This window comes from Canis aureus, chromosome 8 (genome assembly GCF_053574225.1).
Source record: "Canis aureus isolate CA01 chromosome 8, VMU_Caureus_v.1.0, whole genome shotgun sequence".
NCBI lineage: Eukaryota > Metazoa > Chordata > Mammalia > Carnivora > Canidae > Canis > Canis aureus.
Window position 1 is genome coordinate 65,405,383 of NC_135618.1, and position 10,109 is coordinate 65,415,491.

At 59.2% G+C, this 10,109-nt stretch overlaps 1 protein-coding gene across 1 annotated transcript; it reads right to left on the reverse strand.

Annotated features, from left to right (window-relative positions):
- Window positions 1-2,268: 2,268 nt before the first annotated feature.
- ACTB (actin beta) lies at window positions 2,269-5,725 on the reverse strand. Its single transcript, XM_077907691.1, has 6 exons — window positions 5,579-5,725; window positions 4,707-4,835; window positions 4,348-4,587; window positions 3,456-3,894; window positions 3,186-3,367; window positions 2,269-3,081 (listed from the first exon to the last, which is right to left on the reverse strand). The coding sequence occupies exons 2-6, from the start codon at window positions 4,827-4,829 to the stop codon at window positions 2,938-2,940; spliced, it is 1,128 nt and encodes a 375-aa protein (XP_077763817.1). The 5' UTR covers window positions 4,830-4,835; window positions 5,579-5,725; the 3' UTR covers window positions 2,269-2,937.
- Between the last annotated feature and the right edge of the window lie 4,384 nt (window positions 5,726-10,109).

Genomic DNA, 10,109 nt, shown 5'->3' on the forward strand with positions numbered 1-10,109 from the left:
GATTCCCCAGGGGAATCAATCTATCTATCTATCTATCTATCTATCTATCTATCTATCTATCTATCTGAGGAGGGCTGCTTTGCAGAAGAGGGCCATTCCTGAGAGATGGATCTGGGCGTATTAGAAAGGTGAGCCTGAGTGTCAGGGCCGCCTCATGGGGGAGCCAGCCACCTGAGAAAGCTGGGAGCTTCCCGTCCCAGGGTAGAGCAAGCCAAGAGGAAGGGGGAGGTGTCAGAGTAGAGAAGGATCAGGTGGGGGCGAGCCTTGAGGTGTCTGGCCGCTGATCCACCAGGCTACACAGGTGTTAGGTTCCAGCTTTCTCACATGAGGCAGTGACCTGGGGCCAGCCATCACTGTCCTCTTGGCTGTGGCTTCGTATCCAGTGCACAGTAGACAAGAAGTAGTAGCATCCTCTCACTTGGCCTTTTCTGGGGTCAGGCTTCCTGGTGTTGGGCCTTTGCTCCAAGCCAGGCAGCAAATGGCCAGCTTTGAGAGAAGGGCCCAAAGGACTCTCAAGGTCAAGCATGTGTGATTCAGCTGCACTTCCAGAGCCTTACAAGCAAAGAGATTGGTGGGGCACCTGCTCACAACCCACTCTAGGTGGATGTTCCCATTTCCCAGACAGGTACATAGATGGTGATATGACTCCTCAAGACCACTTAGATAAGACATAGGGCCCCATGGGCAGCCTGGGTGGCTCAGCGGTTTAAGCGCCTGCCTTCGGCCCAGGGTGTGATCCTGGTGTTCCGGGATTGAGTCCCACATCAGGCTCCCTGCATGGAGCCTGCTTCTCCCTCTGCCTGTGTCTCTGCCTCTCTCTCTCTCTATCATAAATAAATAAAAATTTAAAAAAAAATGCTTGTCGAGTGAATATGTGGCCCCTGGTGGAAACTTGCAGCACAGAGCCCAGGGCTTTCATCACCTCTGAGTAGGATCACAAGAGCTGGAACTGGCGGGCGGGCGGGCGGGCGGGCGGGCGGGGGCCCGCGCGACACAGGACTCCTGGCATCCTGGGCATGCTGCTGTATCACTTCCTCTGGGCCAGCTGTGTGCACATCAGAGAGGTAGCCTAGGATCAAAGGAATGGGACTGCTTCTGGAGCCCACTCCACACACCCACTGTGGTGTTTTATGTACTGAACTAGGAAAACCTGCCAAGGTGAGCTCAGGGGATCATCACAAGTCTTGTTGGGTTTTGGAAGCCATCAGGTCTTAGATTTTGTGCCCACTGACCCGTCACCTTGCTGAGTAGAATTACTTGGGTCCCTCCAAACTTGCTACAACACCAAGAGATTCCAAGGCACGTCCGGCCCTTAGGAGGGTCTTTGCTCTTCTGTAAGGTGGGAGGCAGTGGGCCACCATATTCCCAGGGTCCACAGTGCCCCAAAGGTGCAGCCCAGGGCTGGAGGGAGCCCCAGGCCCATGGAGGGAGGGGCAGGGCCCCTCAAGATCTCAAATCTAGATTGGCTGGATTCTGGGCCTCCTACTCCCTCTGGAGAAAGGAGGGCAAGGGGCACCCTGCATGGAGGTCGTCCACTTTGCCACAGCTTCTAGCTGACGTTAAGGCAGGCCAGTCTTGGAGCACTGCATTAAAGTCAGAAAACACTTTCAGCGCCAGGCAGACCCTGCCCCCCAGGAGCGGCCTGCACTGGAAACCCAGGCTGAATGCACAATAAGGGACGCATCCCAAGGCAGAATCCAGACCCCAGGGCAGGACTTGCCCAGAGCCAATTAGAGCACTCTGCAACCGGACATGCCTCCACACCCGGGCACCGGACGGGCCCCGGACGCCACAGGATGCTGCCCTGCAGAATCCCAGCTCAAGTGCTTTCTTTGGCTACTAGGGAAGGATCATCCCCCAGGAGAGCTGGCAGAAAAGGTGGAAGCCCACCCAGAGAGTCTTGTGGCCAATCAGGAAGGACAACAGACAGCTAAGACAAAGGTACATGGTCTAGGAGCCCCCACCCCAAAAGGACACCAAACTCAGACGTCCCAATACCAGGAGGTCGGCACCTGGAATACCGCCCCTCCCCCTTTTTAGTATAGGCTGCCCACTTTCCTGAAGCATCTGGGCCCCAGAACTTTGAGAAATAGGGGTATACAGTTATCAAGTCTAGGCCAGTACCCATAATTCCCCTCAATCCACCTCTCACCCTAGGACTCTTAAAATGTCAAGGTTAGATGCCCCTGATCCCCCTTCCAAGATAGGGACAGCTTGGTCCCCCTGCTGCCCCACCCTTCTCCCCAACACCCAAGAAGCCACATCTCCTTTCTTTAAGGTGTGCACTTTATTGAACTGGTCTCAAGTCAGTGTACAGGTAAGCCCTGGATGCCTCCATGCCTCAGCCCCACTCCCAGGGAGACCAAAAGCCTTCATAAATCTTCAATTGGGGGACAAAAAACAAGGGCCGTGATGGCAGACCATTCAAAATAAAACAAAAAGAACAAGTATTAAGGCGAAGATTAAAAAAAATTTGGACTACATAATTTACACAAAAGCAATTCTCTTTCCCTCCCCTGTGTGGACTCGGGCGAGGACAGGCCCTTCTCTGCAGGGAGAAACGGGGTGGCTTTTGGGAAGGCAAAGGACTTCCTGTAACAATGCATCTCACGATATTTGGAATGACTATTAAAAAAAAAAAAAAGAACAATGTACAATCAAAGTCCTCGGCCACATTGTAGAACTTTGGGGATGCTCGCTCCAACCCACTGCTGTCACCTTCTCCGTTCCAGTTTTTAAATCCTGAGTCAAGCGCCAAAAAAACAAAACAAAACCGAAAAAAAAAAAATAAAAAAAAAAATAAAAAAAATTAAAAATTCAAAAACAAAAATTAAAAAAAAAAAAAAAACAAATAAAGCCATGCCAATCTCATCTCGGTTTCTGCGCAAGTTAGGTTTTGTCAAGAAAGGGTGTAACGCAACTAAAGTAACAGTCCGCCTAGAAGCATTTGCGGTGGACGATGGAGGGGCCGGACTCGTCGTACTCCTGCTTGCTGATCCACATTTGCTGGAAGGTGGACAGTGAGGCCAGGATGGAGCCCCCAATCCACACAGAGTACTTGCGCTCAGGGGGTGCGATGATCTGGGGGAAGAAGAGTAGAGTGAGCATGAGATCCAGCCCTGGAAGGCAGAGGAGCAAGCCCACGGGAGCCACCCCCACGTGCCCAGGCCAGCTAAGTCCCCAACCTTGATCTTCATTGTGCTGGGTGCCAGGGCAGTGATCTCCTTCTGCATCCTGTCAGCGATGCCAGGGTACATGGTGGTTCCACCAGACAGCACTGTGTTGGCATAGAGGTCCTTGCGGATGTCAACGTCACACTTCATGATGGAGTTGAAGGTAGTTTCATGGATGCCGCAGGATTCCATGCCTGGGAGGAAACAGAAGCTGGACTTAGCTTCAGGGGGTGGCCACGAGGGGGACTCTGCGGTGGGGGGGGAGGGAGGCTTGTCACTTACCCAGGAAGGAAGGCTGGAAGAGAGCCTCTGGGCAGCGGAACCGCTCGTTGCCAATAGTGATGACCTGCCCGTCGGGCAGCTCATAGCTCTTCTCCAGGGAGGAGCTGGAGGCCGCGGTGGCCATCTCCTGCTCGAAGTCCAGGGCCACATAACACAGCTTCTCCTTGATGTCACGCACGATTTCCCGCTCGGCGGTGGTGGTGAAGCTGTAGCCACGCTCCGTGAGGATCTTCATGAGGTAGTCGGTCAGGTCCCGGCCAGCCAGGTCCAGACGCAAGATGGCATGGGGGAGGGCGTACCCCTCATAGATGGGCACCGTGTGGGTGACCCCGTCACCGGAGTCCATCACGATGCCAGTGGTGCGGCCAGAGGCGTACAGGGACAGCACAGCCTGGATGGCCACGTACATGGCTGGGGTGTTGAAAGTCTCGAACATGATCTGTAGGAGGAGAGGGGCCAAGTCACGCTCCGGAAACCACCACCAGAAGTGGCCAGGCCAGACCGGGAACATGCAGAGAAAAGTGCAAGGAACACAGCTACATGTGCTGGGGATCCTGGGATGGGGATTCACTTCAGACCTACTGTGCACCTACTGAATACACACTCCAAGGCCACTTGACACAAGCCTCATTGGCTTTGTCACACGAGCCAGTGTTAGTACCTACACTCACAGCATCTTATAACCTCAAACACCTAATCAGAAAGGCAAACACCAGAAAAGATGCCATCTGGGAATAAGCAAATAGAACCTGCAGAGTTTCCAAAGAAGACTCAGTTCAAAGAAGAAAATCCTAGGAGAATGGCAGAAGAAAGAACAAGTGAGAAAGGGCGTGGCACGGAAAAGCAAGAAAGGATGGGGTGGCCGCCCACAAAAGGCCAGCGGGCCACTGACCTGGGTCATCTTCTCACGGTTGGCCTTGGGGTTCAGGGGGGCCTCGGTCAGCAGCACCGGGTGCTCCTCGGGGGCCACGCGCAGCTCGTTGTAGAAGGTGTGGTGCCAGATCTTCTCCATGTCGTCCCAGTTGGTGACGATGCCGTGCTCAATGGGGTACTTCAGGGTCAGGATGCCCCTCTTGCTCTGGGCCTCATCGCCCACGTAGGAGTCCTTCTGGCCCATGCCCACCATCACGCCCTGCGGAAGGAGGGGCGAGGCGCCCTGAGCGCGGGCCCGGGGCCCCAGAGAGCCACCCCGAAAGCCGAAGGCCAGGCCCTCCCCCTCCCCCCAGGTCACACGCGAGGCCGGCGCCCTACCTGGTGCCGGGGGCGCCCCACGATGGAGGGGAAGACGGCCCGGGGGGCGTCGTCGCCTGCGAAGCCGGCCTTGCACATGCCGGAGCCGTTGTCGACCACAAGCGCAGCGATATCGTCATCCATGGCGAACTGCGGGGACCGCGGGGCCTGAGCCGGGGGTCGGGTGGGGCCGCCCCCGCCCAGCCCACTTCCGGCGCGCCGCAGCCTCGAGCCGCCAGGGGGCGCCGGCGCGCGCCCACATTGGGGACAAAGGCGGCCGGGCCGGCAGCGTTATTACCATAAAAGGCAAACGCTGGTTAGAGGCGGCCCCGCGGCGCGCGGCAGGAAGCCAGGCCCCCGCCCCCTCCCCACCCGGGGCTGGCTCCGCCCCCGCCCCGTTCAAAAACGCGCCGGCCGGGATGGCGCGAGGCGGACACGCCTGCGGGAGCCGGCGGCGCGGGGAGGAAGTGCGCGCAGGCGCCCTCGCGCCGCGGCGACCCCACCCCTTCCGGCCGGCCGCGGCCTGGGGCCCAAGCGCGCACGCGCATGCGCAGCCGCGCGCCCAGCCCCCACCCGCCTGGCGGGGCAGCCGCCGCGCCCTCCCACCCACCCGGCCGCCCGCCGCTGCGCCGGGCAGCCCGAGCGAGCGGACGAACCGAACCGGGCGGCCCGCTGGGATAGAGAGCCGCGGCCGCCTAGGCCGGGGTAGCAGCACACCGGGGGCGCGCGGTGCGAGCGCAGTCCCGGCCCGAGCGAGGGGCGCGCGGCCCCTCTGTCCGCCCGGCGGCTCTGTCCGTGCGCGGGGCCGGAGGCCGAGGGGCCCGCCCGGAGGCGGCGGAGGCGGAGGCGGAGGCGGCGCGGGGCCGCAGCGCCGGGCCGGCCCGGGGCCTTACCTGGGGGTGGTGTAAACCGGCGGCGGCGGCGGCGGAGCGGCGAGGGCGAGGGGCCTGTGCTCGCGGGGTGGACGCGGTCTCGGCGGTGGCTGCGCGTCGCGCCGCCGGGTTTTATAGGGCGCCGCTGCGGCCGCTCGAGCCATAAAAGGCAACTTTCGGAACGGCGCGCGCTGATTGGCCCCACGCCGCTCACTCACCGGCCTCGCAGCACAGTGCAGCATTTTTTTACCCCCTCTCCCCTCCTTTTGCAAAAAAAAAAAAAAAGAGAGAGAGAGAAAGAGAGAACGAGCCGGGCTGGGAGAGAGCGAGAGCGAGATTGAGGAAGAGGAGGAGGGAGAGAGTTTTGGCGTCGGCCGCCCTTGGGTGCTGGGCCCCTGCACGCCGCCCTGCCGGGCAGTCACCGCTCCGGCCCCCAGTGTTCTCCACCCTGGGACCCTCCGGGTGGAGACATCACAGAAGCAGGGAGCACCCCACTGGGCAAGGGTCAGCATGGGTGCTGGGGTCCCTGGTTGCTGTGGGTGCTTAAGGAACAGTTGCAGGGGGAGGATTGTTCAACCTCAACTCAACGGCCTGGAAAGCCTGGATTGGGGCGGGGGGCTCTGCCTGGAGGTGCTCAGCTTGTTAAGTGAGGGGCACTACTACTCCGGGACCTGGCGCAGAGTGGTATGGTGTGTGGGGAGTCAGGGAGCGTGTGGCCACTTAACAGGGGCCTCAGGCCCCAGAGACAGGACAGGCATCGGGAGCAAGTGGCTGGAAGTTCCCTGTGAAGAGAGCTCCAAGCTTCCCCTGCAGCAGGCCTGGAGGTGGGCTCTGTAGAGCAGAGAAACTGTTCCCATGGAGCCAGACTGCTTCCAAGAGCTGCCTGGTCACACCCAGCCAAGCCAGACCTGGGCCGTTAGCCCACGACCCAGGCAGCTGCTGGGCAAAGGCAGGCAGGGCTGCTCAGCAGCCTGGGGCCCACCATCCATCCTCTGTCATGTGTAGCCACAGCGGAACTGCTGTCCTGAACCATCTGGAGCCTGCCAAGGATCCTTAATGCCCCAGGGATGGGTTAAGCTGAGGGGGGGGGGGGGCAGGATGGCAGGGACAGGAGCTGAAGACCAGCTGCCCTCAGCGAAGACCCTCTCCTTGTCACCCTTTCCTGCCTGGGTTCCTCCACCAAACACTGGGCAAGATCTGGGTGCCCAGGAGTGTTCTGGGTGGCTCCCTGCTCTGAGAGCTGCCAGTCTGGCAGGCAGAGCCTGTACCCAGATGGTGGTCAACAATGATCCTTGAGTGGCAGACAAAAGCCCAGGGGCTGTGGGACCACAGAGGGCCATCAGCCTAGAGGACTGCTCTACAGAGCCTTCTTGGAGGTGGTGACAGGAAGTTGAATTTTCACACAGCAGGAAGGGTGGTCTAGGTAGGGACACTGGCCTGTAGCCACTGGTCTGTCTAGGCACCCCAAGCCTGCCCAGGGCTTTGCTGCACATAGTAGGTGCTTCTGCGTTGGGCATTGAAACCAGTGAACCATTAGTCTATATATGGATGTGCAGTCCTTGGCCAGAGAAGCAGTGGCCTGGTCCTGCCTACCACAGGTGGCTGGCCGAAAGGCACTTTGCAGTTACAGGGGCCACATCTAGTGGGAAGGGTAACCATCACCCAGCGCACAGCAGAATCCTCAGGCTCAGAGCCACATGCCAGCATCCCCAGAGAACTGCCAGGAGCCTCGCTGCAGCTCTCCAATCACCGCTCCGGGCTTGGGGGAATGTTCCCAGCCTGTCCACTCCCTGCCTCCCAGGGACTGCTCTGTCCCTGGCCTTATAGCTCTCAGTCATGGGCATCAGGCCAGCCAGCTGCCCTGGGGCCTGTCAACCCTGCGATTCAGGGGCTGGGGAGCAACTCTCTTTTTTGCCTGTCAGTAAGGGCTGCTCGTGGCCATTGGCTGATCCTGCAGGGGGGCTGAGCAGGCTGGGACTAGGGCTGCAGGGCCACGGACAGACGGAAGGCTCTAGGGCGGTTCTAGGCAGCTGTGTGGGGCGGAGAGCAGGCCTGCTCCCCAAGCAGGAAGCAGGACCTGTGTAGCCACCTCGCTTGTTCTCCACCGGGGTGGGCCAAGGGCCTGCACCACCCCAACCTCACCTCAGACTGCAACACTCCCGGCACTAAGTCTGCAGCCATGAACTCCTGCTCCTGGTGCTCTCCTGGCATCCTTCACAGCCCATCACAAAAGGCCCTTTTGGTGGGGTGAGCCCTTTGGCATCTGCAGCCCATACTGCCCTTGCACTCAAGACACTGCACCGGGCTGGCATTTGCAGCTCGGCCTCCCCCACCAGACCTTGAGCCCTGGCTTCCACCTCTCCCACTGCACCCTCCCCAGGGCTCAGTGCTGGTGAATGAACAAGTGACTTGGTCACCAAGTGATCTTGGGTATCCTCACCCCTCCAAAAGGACTTTGGAAGAAGGAGGGCTTCGGGGGAGCAGTGGGGGGGAGGGGGCTGGGCCGCAAGCCTAGGGGGAGGGGAGGAGAAAAAGAGGAAGTGGAGCCTGCCAGAGGAAGGGGGAGGAGACATGCGGGAGAGGAAGTGAACAGGTTCTTTGCTTGGGAACTTTGCCCTTGCAGGGAGTTTTCAGAACTGTCACTGGGGCAGGCTCAGGCCCCAGACCCTTAGCCTGGCTCAGCCAATGGGGACTTTACCTGCTCTTGGGTGCTTTTTTTTTTCTCTTGTGGTCCCCCCCTAACCCGCAAGGCGTTCTAAGCAGGGGACATTTACAGCCCTCCCAAAGGACCACTCCCTGCCCCTCTCTAGAGACATAGCTGCCCAGCTACCTGGCCCTGGGTGCTTGAGCCCCACTGCTGCCCTACCAGGTGAGGACCCTGAGCTCCACTTCTTGGAAGGAACCGATGCGTGATGGAGGAGGGATGTGTGGCTTATGGACTGTTGGCTGGGGGAGGGGGTGGAGATGCTGCACTTAGGAGGTGCTCAGTGAGGGCTAACTGACGAATGAGGGTGTGGAACACTCTAGGTGACACACATCCTCTTTACAGATGAGGAAACTGAGGCACGTCTGGGAGTCCAATGTGAAAGACACTAGGTGCAGAGCCCCGGGGAGCCTCACACTGCCCCTTCGTAATAGTGTCCCCTGGAGTCTTCCCAGGGACTGGGTCCAAAGGCCATTCCAAAGTCTAAATTCTTGGGTCCCACTTCCCTCCTCAGTGTTTATCTCCTGGGTTCCAGAGAGAAGAGCCACCAGCTTTTGGTCACATAGCAATAGGTCCTGAGGCCCCCAGCCTGCAGTCTCCAGCGACCTCTTTCCCCTGCCCTCCTTCCTTGCTCCTAGGATAGTCTCAAAAGGAGATTCTGGACCTCACAACTCCTGAGGGACTGGGCTTGCGTCTCTTATGCCCCCTGCCCAACTTTTCCTATGCCTCAGGGCCAGATCTTTGGGATGCCCCCTCCAGGAAGCCTGCCATGATTTCCTCCTTCCACTACCATAAAAACAGTAGTCTTCCTGCTTAGGGGAAACAACCCAGCTAGGATCACACAGCCAGGGCAACAGCCAGGAGCCAAACCTCCAGGATCACACGGCTCTTGCATTCGACATGCCAGCACCAACCAGCCAGGCATGCTTCCAGAGTGGAACAGCACCAGACACTGTTTTGAGCAACACTCTGCACAAAGCAGGTGTGATCCCAGAGACAGATGAGAGAGCAAATGAGAACTGGCTCTGCCACCAGGTTTCCTCAGGAAGGAGAGAGCTTCTTAAAGGGCAGTCAGAGAGCACCCCCCCCTCACCCACTCCCACCGCCCCCCCCCCCCCAGGAGATGAGCAACCAGCTGAAGGGAGCCCCCTAGGGCAGGAAGGCTGGGCTGGGCCCTCTGTGCACTCCTGGGCTGGAGCCAGGGCCTCAGTCCCCACCCAGACCTGGCCTTTAGCCATAGTCTCCGAGGGCCTCCGATGTCCCCGGGCTACCATGCTCCCTGAAAGTCATCCCCCCAAGGGGGATCCCCACCCTGGAGAAACTGGGAACTTCTGATATGTCTTGGGAGAGTTTTTAAAAATCCTTAAAAACCACCATGTCTCTTCCTGTGCCCCAGGGCACTCCGAGAAAGGCCTGGCCCTCCTGGGAAGTTCCCAGCCTTGCTTACTTGATTGAATTTTCAGAAATAGCAAACAAGCTTCCCTGGGCTCCCCACCTTCTACACGCACCAGCTGAGCCCGGTTGTTCGGGCCCTAGACTGGCTGCTGGGAGGGCTTGCAGTCCCCACTCCACAGACGAGAAACCTAGGCAATCCACACAGTGGACAGGGAGCCAGACCCTGGGACCTGAAGACCCTCCCAGGCAAACTAGGGGGCGTGGGGAGTCTAGGGTGTCCCGACCTCCCCCGCAGTTGTCCTGGGAGGGCCTCCAAGCCCACTCATCACAACAACTCCCCTGGTGCAGGTGGTGACCTGTCCAAAGCCACCTAGAGGCCAAGGTAGTTCTCGGACACCTGGCTCCTTTCATTTTCCAGACCAGGGCCTGCAAAGCCAGGCAACAGATAGGCCA